General features: G+C 37.4%; 1 protein-coding gene across 1 annotated transcript in view; it reads left to right on the plus strand.

Moving 5' to 3' along the window:
• The first annotated feature begins 437 nt into the window (after positions 1-437).
• Positions 438-18,529, plus strand: part of igsf21a (immunoglobin superfamily, member 21a) — a 203,676-nt gene continuing 185,584 nt past the window's right edge. Inside the window, exon 1 of the mRNA XM_085354552.1 lies at positions 438-576. Within this exon, the coding sequence (XP_085210678.1) occupies positions 438-576 (139 nt within the window). The remainder of the gene's footprint in view (positions 577-18,529) is intronic.

The following is an 18,529-nucleotide window of genomic DNA, read 5'->3' on the forward strand; positions in this document are numbered from 1 at the left end:
ACGGAAGTAAATCGGCTTAATGGGCAGAATTAGAGGGGTCTGAATCCAGGGTAGGATTAAGGAAAATTGTGTGAAATAAAAGAGCGAGTGATCAGGAATGACTGTGCGTCTGTCTGGAGGGGGAGGGCGGGAGGAGAGAGAGGGAGAGAGAGAGAGAGAGAGAGAGACATTTTCATCCAAACCGCTCCGTTTTTTCCACAGCCTATCTCTTCTGCGCGGCTAAGCGCAGCTCCCTATTGTTTAAACTGTGAGGGGGGGAAAAACATTCCGCTTGTTCTATAAGCGCACCCAGTGAGTCATTTTTTTTTTTTTGATGTGATGCTCGTTTATGACTGCTCTGAATGCTGCATTCATTTTCAACTTCTCCGAATTCTCCACTTAGACTTGAGCTGCATCATGAATAGTTTGGGGGCACCTTTGAATCGCATACCTCTGGAATGGTGGGGATTACACAGCCGAAACCTGGAGGGCATGTAAACGCAGATGGAGTTTGGGATTTATTGCAAAATAAGGGAAAGATGACCGTCTTCTCATTGTACTTGCTTTTGTGCGCAGATCTACTGGATTTAGCCGTCGGTAAGTGTGACCCTTTCATGCCATTTTCACGCAGTGGGAACCTCTCACAGCTTTCCGATCTATGCGTGGGGTCTAACAATATCCGAACTGTCAGTGAGTTGAGGCATTCGTTATGTGACAGCGAATCAGGACTACTAACTGACCATTAACAGGACAGCCGGGTGGAGGCGATCGGTACCATTCTCGCCACATGCCAACTTTCACCCTACTGACTAACCAAGTCGTGGAAGAGTGAAACCAACGAATAATGGTCGGATTCAGTTCAGGCTGCAAGATGTGCGGTGTGCGTGTCTATGTACTAAATGGAAACGGAAGAAGAACGGTAGCAGTAGGCCTAGTTATGTAGTTAGTCTTAATTCATCTGCATCGACTATCACGACCAGCTTGCATGACAGCACCTACTTCTGAGTACCGCACAAGTATAGCTCCAATGCTGAAGCGCACTCCAAGGCGTTTGTTGATCGTGGGTTTTGCACACCAGATAGCGCCTGAGCTCAACAGATATTAAAGTTGATGCGCTGAAAAACATTGAAGTGCGTCTTTTAATGCAGATTTCCGCCTTCAGCGCGGTCTGCACGGCACAGCGGTGGCATCATTGTCGCGTGTTTTTATCCTCCGTTGATGTGTTTCGATGTTGGGGGATGAGAACACAGCACTGATGATATTTTACGCGAATCCTGAATGTTAACCAATATATATAAGCTATGTTTTACAGAATGCTAAAGCTGTGAGCAATAGGATTGTCTTTTTAGGGCAGAGAGTGGAGTGGTGATGGGACTAGGATGTTGCACTGGAATTTAGGAAAAACACATTCAAATATGTGCTGCAGATAAGAATCTGCCCTGACATTTAAACATGTCCCTTTATTGTTTTGATATTGCTTGTCACACCTATGGACCCAGTGGCATTTGTCAAAGGCTTTTTTGCCTTCTGCATGGATATTTATCATGGAGAGCTTGCACTAAAAAACAGAACTATAAGCACTCTTTTTTTTCCTTACTGAAGAAGCAAAGTATAACCCTGCTCATTCGGCTGGAGTTATAGGCTCAGAGTCAGTGCTAGCACGGTGGTGTTTGAAGGGCTTCAGAGGAGAGTTCACCCTTGGCTACAACATCACAGCAGCAGCATGCTGTCAAACCAAGATGTTAACCTTTCTTGCATAGCTGAGGATTTTGTTATTTTAAAGTGTTCTGACCTTTGCAGACGTATAGGAAATCATTATGAGCCATTTGGGCTTAACATATTCTTAGATGTTTAAAAGCCTCAGGTGTTTGCTCAGATGAGGGTGAACTGCACAAAGGTTCTGCGCTGCAAGTAGGGTACTTCAGGAATGGAATCATACTTATTTGAAATGGGTTTTTCTTTTGGGGTTTTATTATATCGCTTAGGAGAAATGTTACATGAAGGTGTTAATATTGTTAACCGTGTCAACAGCAAAAGGCAGAATTTAATTTTAATAAATAGCAAGAATATGGTTGTACTGACTTATGGTCATGCTGGTTTTCTGGTTTTTATTTGTATTGTTGAAACTAAATTGATTGACACTGACACACACACACACGCTTACACACACACACGCTTACACACACACACGCTTACACACACACGCTTACACACACACACACACACACACACACACACACACACCTCTCTGTCTCTTTCTCTATTTATATAAATTTTTCACTGATATTTAGTCAAAAAGTGCTGTAAAACAAAGTCAGTTAATAGTATTTCAAAACAAAGTTAAAATGTAGAATTAAGTTAAACAAGAATAAAATAAAATAGACAGTGAAAAAATCAGACAATAAGAATCTCAATAGAAAGCCTGGTTAAACAAAAAACACACAAACAAACAAAACAAAATGTTTTTTCTATTCTAAGTGCTTTTTTTTTTAAAGATGACAGAGAGACAACTAAACAAGGTTGGAATGGGAAGCAAAGTGTAATTGTCACAGATTGAAAGGCTCTGTCCTCTCCAATCTTCTGTCTCATATGACTAACAAATAAAAACAGTATTGGTCATTTAGTCCATGCACCACTCCTGTCTGTTACACGTGTTTCAGAGTCTGCTACAGTTCTACTACACCTAGCTTGCACCTACAAGCTAACCTTAGTAAAATTTAATAGTTCAAGCATTTGTTTTTTTGTTTGTTTGTTTTTAACCATGTTGCAAATTCACGGTATGAAGAGCAGGCTATATAGTCTATGTCTGGATTCTTATTTTTGAAGAGTTACTTTGTAATGCATATTTTATGCCGCCATAGAGCTACGGAATAGAGTGCACTGTGTGAAGTGTGATATCCCAGCATACATTGTTTTATCACATATGCTGCTGTATTGCATAACACATTTTTCCTTGTGTTATGAACTATGGCCTTAAAGCAAGGCTACCCTGGCTGTCAAGGCTAACAAACAACAATTAGACTATTGTCAATAGCTAATAATAGTTTGCTGCTACCATCCCAAGGATTGTTTTTTTTTTAAAAGTCAGATATAAAACTTTGCTAAGCAAAGAGAACCAATTACTTTATGTATAAAAAAAGTACCTTTTCAACCTCAGAACTTTATAAGATGCTACCTGCCTTGATCTATACCCTCTCCAATGAGAAAGGATTTTCAATAGTATCTTGAAATCTGTCCAGAAAATCATTAGCATATTCCTTGAAATGGGAATTTGCCCCGAGGTGTTCAAAATCACTGTTGTGAAATTTCTGTTGAAGAAGCCAAATCTAGACTTTGGAATCCTAAATGATTACAGGCCGATGCCAAAAATTCTATTACTGAGAAATATATTATAAAAACCTATTTCTAGCAGATTTCTACATTAGAAAGAAAAAAGTTCAATCAGGTTTCAGAGCTAATTGTAGCACAGTGACTGCACTCATAAAGACTTTCAGTAACCTGAGGCATAGTGCTAGAAAGGGCTTGGTTAAGGTTCTCTTAGATTTAAGTGCAACATTTGACACAGGGGATGTGTGTGCATTTGTCTGACTGAACAAACTTTTCTGCTCAGCCACTTCACTACAAGGTTACAATCTGTGCATGTGTCCTCAAAGTGGACTAGAAAAACTGTATAATAAGATAACCTATGCCTCTGCGGTGTCTACAGCTGTCCATATGTGTGTCTGCAAGAGAGTATAATCCTAGCCTTAAGCTCCCTCATTGACTGCCTGTCAGCAATAAATAAATGGATGAGTAATAACTTTCTGAAACTAAATGAGTACAGGAGAGAAATTCTATAAGTAGGCCCAAAAGCCAAAACGATGCAATATCTCAAAAAACTATTTTAGACTCTGTCCTAGGTTTTTCGCCCTGTATAAGTAAAATATGTGGTATTTGTACAGCTGCGAAAAATGATCAAAGTGTGTGCATTCCAGACTAAGCAAGATATTGAAATTCAAAATCATGCTTTCATCAATGAAATGAATTTTTGACTAGTCTTTCTTAAAAGTCCACTGAAAAAAAAGTAACTCATTGAGGATTCTATGGTTAGACTTTAAATGATAAAAAAAAGAAAGAAGAGTGAACCCGTATTCTACTCTTCCCAACATTGTAAAACCAGCCTACCTCAAAGATGCATGATGTCCTTTTACAAGCTAGTAGATCCCGTAGCTTTCAAGCTACCCAAAATCCAACAAAATAAGACTGGAGACATAATTTTTCATTTATGTCTGGAAACTGTGGCATTGCCTCTCCAAAGATATAAGAGAGCTGGGCTCTGCTTTAATCCTTAAAAACACTTAAACTATCCTACTCTTGGATCCAGTTAAAGTATCCAAGAGATACTTCTTTCTTTACGATTTTTTCTTCTTTAATATAATTCACATTTACTGTTTCTATTAGTGTTTATTTTATTACTTATTCTGTTAATTTGTTTAGATATTTCCTTCTTATTAGTCTTGAGGCACTTTTCATGGACAAAAAAATGATTTGTTGATTATGTTGAATGAATGGCATCTTCTGTACCGAGAAAACGTTTGCATCAAGAAAAATGTACTTCTCACAGGCCACATTTCCAATGATTCCAATAATACTCGCAGAATCTACTCCACTTCATAAGCAGCAGAAATCTTCTTCCCTTTCTTCAAAGTTGAGGTTGTAGCAAAACTAAAAGCTGCCTCAGTGGTTTACTGTAGCAACAAAATAATTCCCCCTGCCTGTTGTGGGGCTGCTGTGCCAAGTTTGGAGGTATCCTTGATCAAATTTGAAGTACAGCTGTTGTCATTCCTGTCCTTTTCATCTACAAAAGCCTTCAAAATGATGAAAATACTTTCACCACAGAAAAAATTCTACTACTCTACTGTTTTTGTTTGTTTGTTTGTTTGTTTTTTTCCTAAGCTACCTAGATGTAATCAGACTTTGAGTAAGTTACACTTCATGGAGTAGATAGAACGGATTACACTGGGAATTTCCTATTTTGTTTTGTGACAGCTAAAGAAACAGCAAAGAGAGGCAAAATTTTAACAGTAACATGTTGCTTTTTTTTAAAAAGTAATTTAAAAATTGATTAGTTTGCTTGAATTGCAGACCTAGCATGTTAGGTAAGTCATTATAATAAAAATCTGGCAGTCTCATAAATAATATAAATCTGTTTGTTTCTTGTTAACATGTAACTAAAATCGTACTCGTTAGAGTACTAAGTATAACAAAGCTAAAGCATGTCAGTGAGTTTCATTTTGAGGTGTTAACATCACTGCTCTTAGCGCTAGCATGTTTGCTTGCTTGTGTCCTTCAACTCCAAAGTGTTGCCAAAAAGCTGTTTTATTTTTCTGGTCTTGGTGGTACTGACTTTTTCATCTTTCTAAAACCTGAGCAAGAAGCAATCATGGTGCAGAAGAGTGAGTGAATTACTGACAGGAAGTCTGGCTCTTAGTGTATGTATCTACATGTTTTTCTGTTGTGTCTCATGTAGTAAAGGTACAAAAATGTTCCCAATTCTTTGTTTTATTTTCAGTGGAAAAACACAACATTAAAGAACCAGGTGTTAGCCAGTTTGTTATAACATTGTTAAACTATATAACTACAGGGTTTAACCATTCAGAAACCTGATAGTCGAGACCAGCTGTTTCTGAGATGAACATTGGTCAACTTTTGTGTGTGTATTTTATTCATTTATTTATTTTGCCCTTAAGCTACTGACCTCACCTATGACACCATCTAAAAATGAAAGAACTTTCAAATAGGTTGGTACAACATGGTATTACTGTCTGTATTACAATGCCATTTAGGAAAGAACAAAATACTTCACAGAGCCTCAGAAATTTCATTCAGAGATTAAGAACTAGAGATAACAGTGTTCAAAACTGAAAGTATATCAAACTGCAGCCTTTTGAAGTTTTTTTTTCCAGACAAAAAGAGTTGGCTTAGTATTCATTTCTGACCTAGACCATTTCCTAATAGAAATTAGATCGTCTCTAATGCTTTAACACATTCCTGTTTTAACTTTTTAGATCAAACTAAGGATGAAGTTTCTTACTAAACAAATCATAAATATCATTTTAATCCATACTGATGTGAGGGCTTTTTTGAAAGCTACATCTTGCGCAGTCTCACAGTTTGTGACATTTTTCTGTCCGATGAATTTTACGTCTTCCTTCTGAGTTTTATATAGACTGTTAGAAGTGTATAAAAGAAACATTTGATATGTGCATTACTTGTGTGCCCTTGGCTGAATACAGATTTGTTGTAAAATGTTTTAGGCTGATGTCTGAACAGCTGCTTTTAGGTTCACAGGTTTTCCTGTAAAGTACTAGATGTTCTGATTTTATGTAGATCCAGAAATGGGGCAGGCAGGCTCAAGTGATTTGTTACCAGAAGACTCAGTCAGGAAAATTACAAGGATAAAAGAGCAGAATAATTGATGTTCATGTGTTACGGGTCAAAGGGATTCAGTGCAATATCAAAAATAGGTTAAAACAGCACTATCAAACATACTGATTCAGTTGATAGAGTCGCTGTCAATGAAAATAAAGAAACTCAGTCAATATAAAATTGTGTCAGTACAGCAGGCTGTGAAGTGGCAATTATGACATGACCTGTAGGCTATGTTTTAAAATCTGAGGGAAGGTCATCAGTTTTTGATGTAATTTCTTTAAAAACGGCTTCTTTTAAAGCCTTCTGTTAAAGCACCAAGGAGAATGTGTTGTCTCAGACCACAGTGGTGAAGGCTGGTTTGCAGATTGTGTATCATAGCAGTGTTAACAGATTTAACAAGCACTGGATCTCAGATAGGTTTCCGGCGCACTGTGACTGCCTGCTACTGATGGCTGGTCTTGACTCACAGGAAGTGAAGAGAGATTTGGCCTGGAAAATGGGTTGTTGTCATGCAACTATCTGACAATCACCAAGCTTTCCATCACACTGCAGCTCTCAGCAGTTATATAAAATGATTATGCCCAGATTAGAAGCCATTTTCATTGTTTCATTTCATTTGCTATTGTTTGCTTGACTAGTCAGTGTGACTGTGTAAATCATTTTATATACACTATATATACTGCTAATAGTGTATGGGCCTTTTAGCAGATACACTTAAACCAGATTGCTGTGGAAATACAAAATAGCCCATTTGATTCTATTGCTGTAAAGTAGCAGCTTGAAGAAAAAAATATGAGTGCATGTCATTTTGACCCAATAGCATGCAGCTTTATCTGGTTTGACTCCCTTAGTGAGCTCATGCTGAACATACTTACTGAAGTACTTCAATTACTGAAGTACTTCAATGAGCAATTTAATCAAAAGGTGGCAGATTCCATCTAATAACTGTACTGAAAAAAAAAAATCTAAACTTTGGAACCTATGAACACAAATGCCATGTGTAAAACTAATAGTAACAAGAACAAAATGCATATTTTGTAGGAAACTTGAGTTTTTATTTCACTACCTTCTGTCTCTAATTGGTGAGTTCAATCAATTACAAAAATGGAAAATGTATTAAATATTTCAGTTCAGTTAAAGTCTGTTTTATTAATATAGTGCCAGTTCACCTTAACATTCATTTCAGGGCTGTTTACTTTGTAAGCACAATGCTTAACAATTGTTTAGAGAGAAGTCCAACAATTCCCTTTGAGCACTTGGCAACAGCAGTTAGGAAAAAAAAAAAAACCCTTTCAACAGGAAGAAACCTCAGACAAAGCTAGGCTCGGGGAAGGTGGCCATCTGCCTCCATCGGTTGGGGTGGGGGGAAGGTGAAAAGAGAAAAGAGGAGCGCAGATAAACAACAAACAACGTCAATGCAGTAATAACCATTCAGCAGGTGTATCAGGTCAGTAACCACAGAAAAACATATGGCACCGGAGAAATATAGAAAAAGTAGACATATAAGAGCACAGAGACGGAAAAATATATAATCACAGCATGCACTATAAAATTATAACAGAGGGAATGTGCTAAGTGCGCCATTTAAGGTTGTCTGGGCATATAGCAGCATAACTAAGGGATTGTTCGGGTTAAGTTGAGCTGTACCTAACTATAACTTAATCAACTATAAACTTTATTTTGAATTTATATCTGTAAAGGAAGACCTGTTTTTTTTGCCTTCCACCTCAGCATTGGGTATCTTTTGTCTCATGAAATTTCAAAAGCTCTGTTCCTAAAATTTATGATGAAATATCCATGCACTGAAAGTAAGAAATCCAAAATCTGCACACAGCAAGATATGATTATCTAAAGTAACTCCTGCATTGTTTTCTGACACTGCTTTTCAGATTTTCAGACATAACTGTAAAACTCTTAGAGCACACAGAATTCCCACATTGTTGTGTTGATAAAAGTCTGAGAACAATGTGCTATTTCACAGATGGATTCTGCAAACTTTTGCTTTTATCTAACAAGGCTCAAACACTTATATGCTTCAAGGTTTCCAGCAGCATGGCTGAAGAGGTTTACCAGTTTCCTATGACGCTTGCATTTGCTTTTCACACTGAAGTGCAGGTGTTTTTGAAAAAAAAAAATGCTGGCCTTGAGTTTTTTCAAAGAAATCTATGCCAATATCACAATTCCCTAGAATGGCTGAAACAGTGGCACGAGAGTAAGAACAACACATTTTGAGAATTAGCATACACACCAGCTATCTGCTTTTGGGGTGAAACCAAAATCATCTGTCTGACATTTTGGACAAGCTAAAGTGTGGTTTTTGCAGTAGTCCAGTCACTGAGAAGCCATTACCATATTTTATTTACAGCTAGCATCTTAGCTATGGGGTCTGCATCCAAGATGACTTGTTGCCTAGTAGCCTCGGGCCCTAGGAGTGGACCACAGTTTTTATGAATGTCTACTGCAATTCAAATAATGCAACAGAATCTGCAACCATCATGACAAATTTGTCCTCCCCCACTACCACCATGACAGCCTCTGGCGTGGAAAGTGGTAAGAGGCAGAATCGAGGAAAAATGAACCTTCCTTTGCCTGTATAGCTGAAATACGTTTGTGTTTTCAAGCAGTGATGCTAAAATGATCAAATGAAAATGGCTCTGATTAGTGGAGACAAGTAAAGGCTTGGGGCAAGAAGTTCAAAGAGCACAGTAACTTTCTTTACTACCCTTGTGGACCTTCATACACAGATGTAGGCTGGCTTGCTGATGTCTTTGGCTTGCGTGGGAGTTTGAAGTAACTCGGATTCCCTCAGCAGCTGGTGGTTTGCAGAGATAGAGAAAATACAGAAGCAAAGTGTCTGTATTTTCTCCCAATGTTCTCCCAATGATCTCCCAAATGGTTACATAGAAAGGGAGTATATCGTTCCTGTTCATGATCTTTAGTAAGCAGTAAAGTTTTGTCAAATAGTATAATATGTCCTTTTACCAGAACTTTTAAAAATCCCATTTTATTACAGAAACTTGTGTTTCTCAATTTAGCAGCCAGCATAACGAGGGATTTCTTGGCAAGCTTTATCAGCACTTTTACAATATTCTCCTCCCACCGTTTCCTACATGCTAATATGGATTATGTGGTTTTGCTTATCGTGTTCAAACATAGGTGCTGAGTAATATCAATTGGTCCGTCACTGTGTCCCAACATCAGTCTATTTATTTAGGGCTGTGAAACTGAATTGTATATGATACATGAAACATATCAGCATCCAAAGTTTATTGCAAGACAGCTGAAATGTACACTGCTGCGCACAGTCTTTTGTATACAAACATTCTGTTTCTTTCTGCTAGTGATCTGACACAAATGGAATTATTCAAAGTCATGGTGACCTCAAAATCTAAGCTTGCGTTTTTGTTACAGTATGTACAGTATATCAAGATTATCTTAAGAAGAAACAGTTGTATTGCATTAGCAATAAATTATATTGACTCAAAGATAAAATGCAATATAGAGGGAAATTAACATTAAAGTATATTGTGAGAAACATTTTACTTACTAAATTGGCTCAAATATACATGACAGTGCTTTAACCTAAAAGGAAAAAGCCCTTTTTATGCTTTCATATACACACATTGTGTAGTAACTGTAAATATTCTAAATCACTGCTTTGCTTTCCCAGTTTGATTCTTCTGGGGTTTTTTTTAAAAAAAAATGTTTGCAGCTATTCAAAGCCATCTTCAAGCCAGTGAATACAGCATTGCAGAGGTTTCATGAAAAGTTCAGATTAGGCATGGAAAAAGGAAGAGATGGCAGAGGAGGGGGGAAAAACAGCTCTAATCGACGCACTGACGTCACTCTGGAGCTGTGCAGATGGGAGTAAAGAAGGATTGTGTGGGCTATGAATCTTGTGCATATTGACTTCCTCCATATAAGCCACCAAAATAAAAAAATAAAAAAATCATAAAGACATCAATCTGCACTCACAGGAGTAGGTATTAGTGAAGTTTCACAGACAGTCAGAATATGATAGGACAAGGCTGTGTTCAGCCTGTAACATCTGTCATTTCTGATAACATTTATCAGCAAACCTTTGATCTGCTGTAGAACTTGTCATGCAAGTTCAGAGAATTAATCTTCTGAATATGCGACATGAATTATACAATAATAGAAATTGTGGGTGCATATGGATTATAACTTGCTTTAAATATAATTATTTTACTTCAGTTTTTTTCTCTAAAGATTATGGTTAAAATTGCAAGGAAGCTTTATCTTTTAGGATGCTTACATGCAACTTTGGCGCTCGCTTCTGAATTTTTATATAAAGGAGGACTTGTAATGATTAAATCTATTCTTTCCCAATAAAACTGCCAGCATTAATTTCACATATGCCTGGTACCAGGTGACTCTGGTATAAAAAAAATTATTTGGAAAGTGGAAATAATAATGTGAGGGAGCTTGTGTAATGACTCATCACTGTTAGTTTCTTGTACTGCTGTTCTTCCTGGAGGAAATAATATGTAAAAAGAAAGTACACGTGTGAGGTCTTGGTGTGAGTCTATCCTTTTCTGACTGTGATCTCTTAAGGCAGGCAAGCAAGATGTTCCAGTCTGTTCAAATTATAAATGCTTGTGCTTAATCTTTATATGGTAATCTTCCTATTGTATTGTTTTACTGTCATAACAACTTGTGGATTACTCATCTATTCTTGTGTTGTTATAAACACGTTTTATCAACAGGGAAGTTGCCCTCTGGTGGACAAAATATAGAACATCAACACTCATTACATGGTTGACTGGTGTTTCTCTGATTTTAATTTATCGCCCATCATAAATGCCGATACAGATACATCAGCAAATAGATAACATTGACCAATATTTTGGAAATGTGAAGCAAGAAAGTCTTTAGTGTGGCTGTTGGCAAAGAAATAAAATCTTGGATTATCACCTAATGTTTCACAGTTTGGCGTAGTGGTACCAAAAAAGAGAGACTCAAGAAAAAAAGGTCTTTCTGCACATGTACAACAGGACTCCATTCTGTAGTATGGACTCAAATACTTCAGTTAGATACCTACTTGACATTGCAGAGGTACACATAAGGTATCCCAAAGTTTCAATGCCTCGATAAAGAGCCTTGAGCAATATTAGCTGCAAAGTAGAAAGTTGGATGGACAGTATTATATGTTCCATTTCGAAGATTTTTGTGCTTTGTTTTCATTTATTTTGTTGTTTGCTATTCACTTTTACACTTTTTTTTTTTTTTAGGAAAGAAAGCACTTTATTGGATTTAGGAAAAGCTTCTGGCAGGCAAATATTTTTGTAGATATGGTCAATGTCTGATTGCAGTCTGTCTACTGTTTTTATTGTATCACTTTTGTATATTTTACGCCAAACAGAAGTTTGCAGGCAGTGTCAAAGCTCACAAATTGTAATTACATTTAATTAAAAGTCATCTGTTTTTTTAACTAAAACAAGTGAGCCAGAGATGAATAGTAACTGCTAATTGGTATGCTTTCAAATGATACTGCCTAAGGGAGGTGCGTATAATGTAAATAGAATTTATTCTAGGACGAAACCTTGTGGCACTCCATAATTAACCTTAGTGTGTGAAGAGGACTCCCCATTTACATGAACAAATTTGAGTATGTTAGGTAGATATGATCCAAAATACTGCAGTGCAGCTCCAGCGCGTGCTCTAACCTCTGTAATAAAATATTATGGTCAATAGTATATCGAGCGCTAGCAAGACAAGCACAGGGTTGCTCTTGCTATTGATACCATTACACCAATTCGTCACAGTATTGTGTTGGTCCTTCTTTTGCTGTCCAAACATGACTGACACATTGAGCAATGGACTCTACTAAACTCTTAAGGTGTGCTGTGATATCTGCCACCAAGATGTTAGCAACAGATCCTTTAAGTCCTTTAGGTTTAGAGGTGGGCCCTCCATGGATTGAATGTGTTTGTCCAGCACATCGCATAGATGCTCAGTTGGACTGAGATCTGGGGATTTTGGAGGCTAAGTCAACACCTCAAACTCGCTGTGCTCCTGATACCATTCTTGAATCATTTTTGTTTTGTGGCAGGGCGCATTATTTGGGGCACATCATTAAGAGGTCACAGGCAGCCACAGTGACTACTATTTTTATGACAAGATGTGCATGATCTGCAATAGTGCTTGGGTAGATGGTACACGTCAAAGTACCTTCTGCATGGATGCTGGAATCCCAATTTCTCAGCAGAACATTTCCCCAAACATCACACAGACCAGGGAATCTTCTTTCATTGCTCCATGGCCCAATGCCATGCTCATTGTTGGTACTTTCGGTATATTGCTGGTTTATCACTGTTTGCTCAGTGGCTGAAACAGTGGCACTTTTGATAGGTACTGACCGCTGCAGATTGAGAACACCCAATAAAAGTTACAGTTTTGGAGATACTCTACCCTAGTTCTCTAGCCATCACAATTTGGCCCTTGTCAAGCTCAAATGTTGACAATTGCCCATTTTCCCTGCTTTTAACATATCAACTCTTTCAAAATATTCACTTCCTCTCTTATATATCCCACCCACTAACAGGTGCCATGATGAAGAGATAATTAGTGTTATTCACTTCACCTGTCAGTGATCATAATGTTGTGCCAGATTGGTGCATTTTTACAGTCACAGATGATGTGTTGTTAACAGCATGAGCACTCTTACTATGAACCTTCTTACAATGACACTGTCAAATTCCTATTGCGTATATTGTTTGTTGTTTCTAAAAATGCACTCTTTATCTACATTCAGTGTCTAATACAAATCATCTCGTTGTTGCTAAAAGACAAATGTCTAAAAGGGAATTATGCTGTTGTTTGTTTTTATCTTGTGGATTACAAAAAAAACAAAAAATGAAACATGTAGTCAAACTGTAATGAAAGTGATGACTATCAGGTGGGAATAGGGAAAAGGAAACCCTGTGCAAAATCATTTTGCTCTGATGCGACAGCGTGAAGTTAGCCCTCGGCCATGGATAAAGTTTGTGCCGAAACACCCCCAGTGGATTGTGATTAATCAATCTTAGAGAGCGGTATGGGGAAGTGATGGTAAGAGGGAAAAGGAGTAGGTGGAAAAGTGCCTGTGGGGGTTGTGCACTTTTAAGTGGGAAATAAGTAGATCAGCAGACAAAAAAACCTCTTCATGAGGTTTCATCATGAGTCTGAATTAACTGTTGAATCAAAGATGCTGATGAAAAATTGAGATGTTCCATCTGCTCTCTGGGTTCTGCTGTCAAACCCACTTCTCCAGAGTACAAACAGTATCCTGTCACATAAAGGCGAAAAGGCCATAGAAGTCCCAACCATGTTTGAACCCCTCAAAAGTAGTGTGTACATAAAGATATAACATTAAATATAAATTGACAGCGTGACTGTTGTATTGTGTTAAAACAATGATTTTCATTCATTAATGAGTTGATTAACAGGAGTATAAATCCATCCCTTTTGAACCTAAAAAAAAGGGTCAAAGTTTACTGACTCAAACTGACACTTGAGGTTGGCTGAATGGAACAAAATACGCCACAGGAAATTGTTTGGGCTTACAGCTGTGTTATGCAAGACAGTTACTTATTATGTATGTATGGAGTTAATTGCATATTGGCAGATGCTTTACATTAAAGGATTTAGGTGTGATTGAAGAAATTATAGGGAAATTAGTGTACTAATAGTGTTGGTTACAGAAATTTGTAGCAATTCTGTTTTTGATCTAGTTTCTAACACTTCAAAGTAAAGATACGTTTACATTCATGACATTTAACTATTTATTCTGTCTAGCATGCATTAGTTTAGTACCTGTTTGGGAAAAATAGGAACAAAGTGGTATTGAATTCCTTTCCTGTCATTTCACCAGTCAGATTTTTCGTACCCAGTCAGCTGTTCAGATTCCTCATGTGGCTGCCTTTTCCAAGGGGAGTCGAATGTAAGAGAAAGCTCACATTAGTTCTCGTCACAGCTGACTGAACATTTGGATACATTCTGCTGCATACTGAGACCTTCATCATTGCAGAATAGCACAAGATAGAATATGGCAGGTTTAGGATGCAGTTAGTAATAAATTCAATAGAGTGTATTATCAGTTTTGTTTGCCAGTTTATCCAATCCATTTTTATTTGCAAACTCAACAAATATGTATGTCTACCTTCAATTTCTGTGCTGTAGAAGAACAAAAAGTGAGGAAAAACTCAAAGTACTTAAACCTGATTGAAATTCAGCGAATTGTCGTTGTTATCAGACATCTGATGCTACAAAAGCAAAACAGATGTCATGTAATTAAAAGTAACCCTGTGGTGCTTTTCTATTTTTAGGGCAGAGCTGTATATGACAGTTGCAGATCAAAATGACACCCCTCTGTTTTTGTGTGTTTTCTTTCCTTCTTTCTTTTTTATGTGAAAGCTAAGGTCATCACTTTAGATTTCTTCACTAATATCTTCATCATAGCACAGATAATATGAAATCATTGTCACTGTAGTATATAAGTTACTGTAGTTATGAGTTAGGCTGACTATTCACTCTTTTAATGTATTGTGTAATAGACATCTGTCACCCTCACCGTACTGCTAGTTTCCACTCTATCCACCCATCTTCCTGATGGGACAAATCCTAAAGTTATAAATATTCAGGATAATAGTCTCAGAGGAAGAGTAATATGAATGTGTCAGTAGGATTGGAGTATTCATAACTCCACTTCCTTATAATTCCATCCTAGGCTACACAGCACTGAATATTAATCCTATCATTTTAGCCCTACCTGTGAGGAAACACATCAGATAACAAATGGATTAAATTGTACTGAATCAAGAACAGGTCTGTCTGAAACAAAAAATTTAGTATTTTGTTTATCTTGAAATACAAAGTTAAAAGAACCTGTGTTTGATAATGATACATTCATAAGTCATTAGGTCGATTGTTAATCTGAGTTTAAAAGACGAACCTTTGTTGCCTTTGTTGTTGCCTTGGAAAAATCACTTCCTGCAGTGCTACAAACACCTTATAGACAAATGACATTCAGTAGTGGAGAGTCAAAGGAAGCAACCTTGTGCTCTGCTAGTTATTAGACATCGCATACTGTACATGCTGACAAAATAGAAAAAGAACAATGAAAAACATAGACTAACAATTTCAATTTAAAGATACAATGTCTCTCTTTTTAAACTTGGCTTATCCAGCCAATGGGGGAATTTTGCTAGAATAGTTTATGTCCACTTTTCTTCTTCATGAAATTAAGGGTCTTTTCAAATCAATACAAAGATCTTTTGAGGGATTACCTTTATCCCATGGTGAAACTTTCTGCCCTAATATGAGTGCTCTGTTCCTAGCTGACAAAACTCCATCTACCCATCCAGTAAAGATTTAGAGGTTTGCAGAATCTATGCATTGAAGCTCTAATGACATAAGGGTCACCTATCACCTTGCAACGACATTTCATCAAGACATCCATTCATCAATCTGTTGTTAGCAATTCACAAGAATCACTAGTCCTACAGTAATGAGTTTAACTGAATGTGGATACAAAAATCCCACAATGCGTGGTCACCCAAAGGTATCATGAGCTGAATGTCCTACTGTTGTTTTTGTTTTTTTAATTTTGTGTGATTTTGTGATAAATACAACAAAATAAAACTAGTACTGGTACCGAAAAAAAGAAGATTTATTCATAACACATGTGAAAAGACCCAGGAAAACCGAGTTAACGATAAAAACGATAACAAAATAACGCTGAAAACCGATAAAAACCCTGAAAACCATACATTTCACACCTGAGCCTCAACTCTCGCGGTCCGGTACCAAACGACTCACGGACCGGTACCGGTCCGAGGCCCGGGGGTTGGGGACCGCTGAATTATGGGACAGAGCTACTTCTTCTTCGGGGTTTAACGGCAGCTGGCATCCTTGTACTTGCAGTGCTGCCATCTTCTGTTTCAGTCCGTTATTACACTCTTAAATCCTACTACTTATTCCTGCGTCTTTTGTGATCTTACAAAGCTTCAAACGACGCGTCGACTATTAAATTAGTCGTCGACGATTTTAATAGTTGACGTAATCGTGACTAGTCGACTAATCGTGGCAGCCCTAATAAACATGAATGTCTCTGTATTGTAAGTATGCTTTGACATTTACAGTTGTATGCGTGTATTTGCTTTCTGCTCATTCAGTCAAATACTGCACATTCAATAGATTTTTAAAAGCATCCATTATGCTAAATACATACATGGATAGTAATGTTTGGAATGTATAATATTACAGAATGTTTAACTAATGATGTGACATTTTTAAATGTTAAGGTCATGCAGATGTTGAGTTTGGAAAGTGTTCTAAAGTGTGCATCATTAACTGTCAGAAATCATTACAATTTCTAAACACAATTTCTCAACAAAATCTCTTCTGTCATTTTCTTTGTGTTGACTGTGCCAAAGCAGGCATTGCATATTCATTACATTACAACAGCACATAATTATGACAGCAATTACAACAAATGTTGGGGCTGGATTCATTATGGAAAAGAAGCTTGTGTGTGTGTGTGTGTGTGTGTGTGTGTGTGTGTGTGTGTGTGTGTGTGTGTGTGTATTGTTGTTAATGTTTCTCTGTGCTTCAAAGGTTTTGGGGAATGAGATGGTCCAGTCACAGAGGAAATGGAGTGGAGAAACATTAAACCAGCTTTATCCAATAAAAGTGTCTCTTTAACAAAACAAAGCAAAAAATACATAAATAAACAATAAAAAAAAATTAAATAAAAAATATGCTTGTGTTGTTTACTGGGATATTTAGTAATGCTGATGATTTTTAGTTAAGGTTCTCGTGTTTGTCCATTCATATATTCCTTTGAAGGGACTTTCAGTTGCAAAGCTGATTAGAAATACACCAATTGCAATTTTTTTTGGCTGATTTTGAATTCTGATTTTTATTTTTTATTTTTTTTTATCAAAGTATGACCTATCAAGACCACTTTTGCTAATTATGATTTTCTTTTCTAAGAACTTCAATTGATGGTGTATACAAGTACAAATCAAGCTTTATTCATTAAAAAAGTAATTTTCATAATAAAATATTTACTTGCTTATATAAAAATTGAAAATAAAATCTTCTGCTCTGGAATGTTTAATGTTATAATTTTACCTTACCAAAAAATAAAAAGCAGGTACAACAGATTTTTATAACAAAACACATGTCATTTATGTGCATCATTTCCCATATGGTTTCCAAGATGTTTTCAGCACAACTTTACCAGATAACAAGACATTGATCCTTTGGTTTTACACTCTTCTCTAAAATTTTAGTCATATCTACTTTGATCCTTTGTTCACATTGGGGGCTCTGGCTTGTGTCTCGCACTAAGCTCTGGATTGCTTTTGTCAAGGTCTGCGGAGGCAGACCGTGCGGAAAGGTGTGTGGTGGACCCAGGTGCGAACACAAACGAGGATGCAGGAGTGGATTCCAACCAAAACGAGCCTTTTATTATGGCTGAAAAACTCATAGAAAAGAACAACAAAGTAACTGAGGGAAAACCTGAACATAGACTGGGAAACTATGACTCTAATGAGATTTAGACTGCAAAATACAAACTATGGCTGGGATACTATGACAAGGGGTAGGGGAGATAACACAGACGACGCGACAGACTACATGAAACACAGAGACTAAATACACATGAGGGATGATCAGGGGAAGTGGATGCACACGGGGAACACAGGTGACACTGATAATCATAACAAGACACGGCAGGAGTGAACGTAACACTGATGGGAGATGGGCAAAGTAAAGCAGGACGTACACAGAGGTTCAAACAGGAGGAGAGAGAGCACGGGGAGAACGCAGACATAACGGGCTGGGGAAAACAGAATAAAGCACAAAGAAAGACGAGGGCTCATAAATACACAGAGGGGCACACAGGGGGTAAGAGTCACGAAGGGAAAACACATAAGGAACAACACAACAGGGCAACTCAGAAGACATGGCCTAAATAAGGAACGAAATACAAAAATACAAAGAACTAAGAATACTGGGCCCACATGGCCCAGGACCATGACATCACCCCCCCCCCTAAAGGGCTGGCTCCCGACAGCCCAAACCCGAGAAACAAAAACAAAAACAGAAAACACCCCACCCAGGGCGGGAGGCG

This window comes from Diplotaxodon limnothrissa, linkage group LG5, assembly GCF_057381915.1.
Source record: "Diplotaxodon limnothrissa isolate DT_005_m linkage group LG5, D_limnothrissa_male_GT1.1, whole genome shotgun sequence".
Lineage (NCBI taxonomy): Eukaryota > Metazoa > Chordata > Actinopteri > Cichliformes > Cichlidae > Diplotaxodon > Diplotaxodon limnothrissa.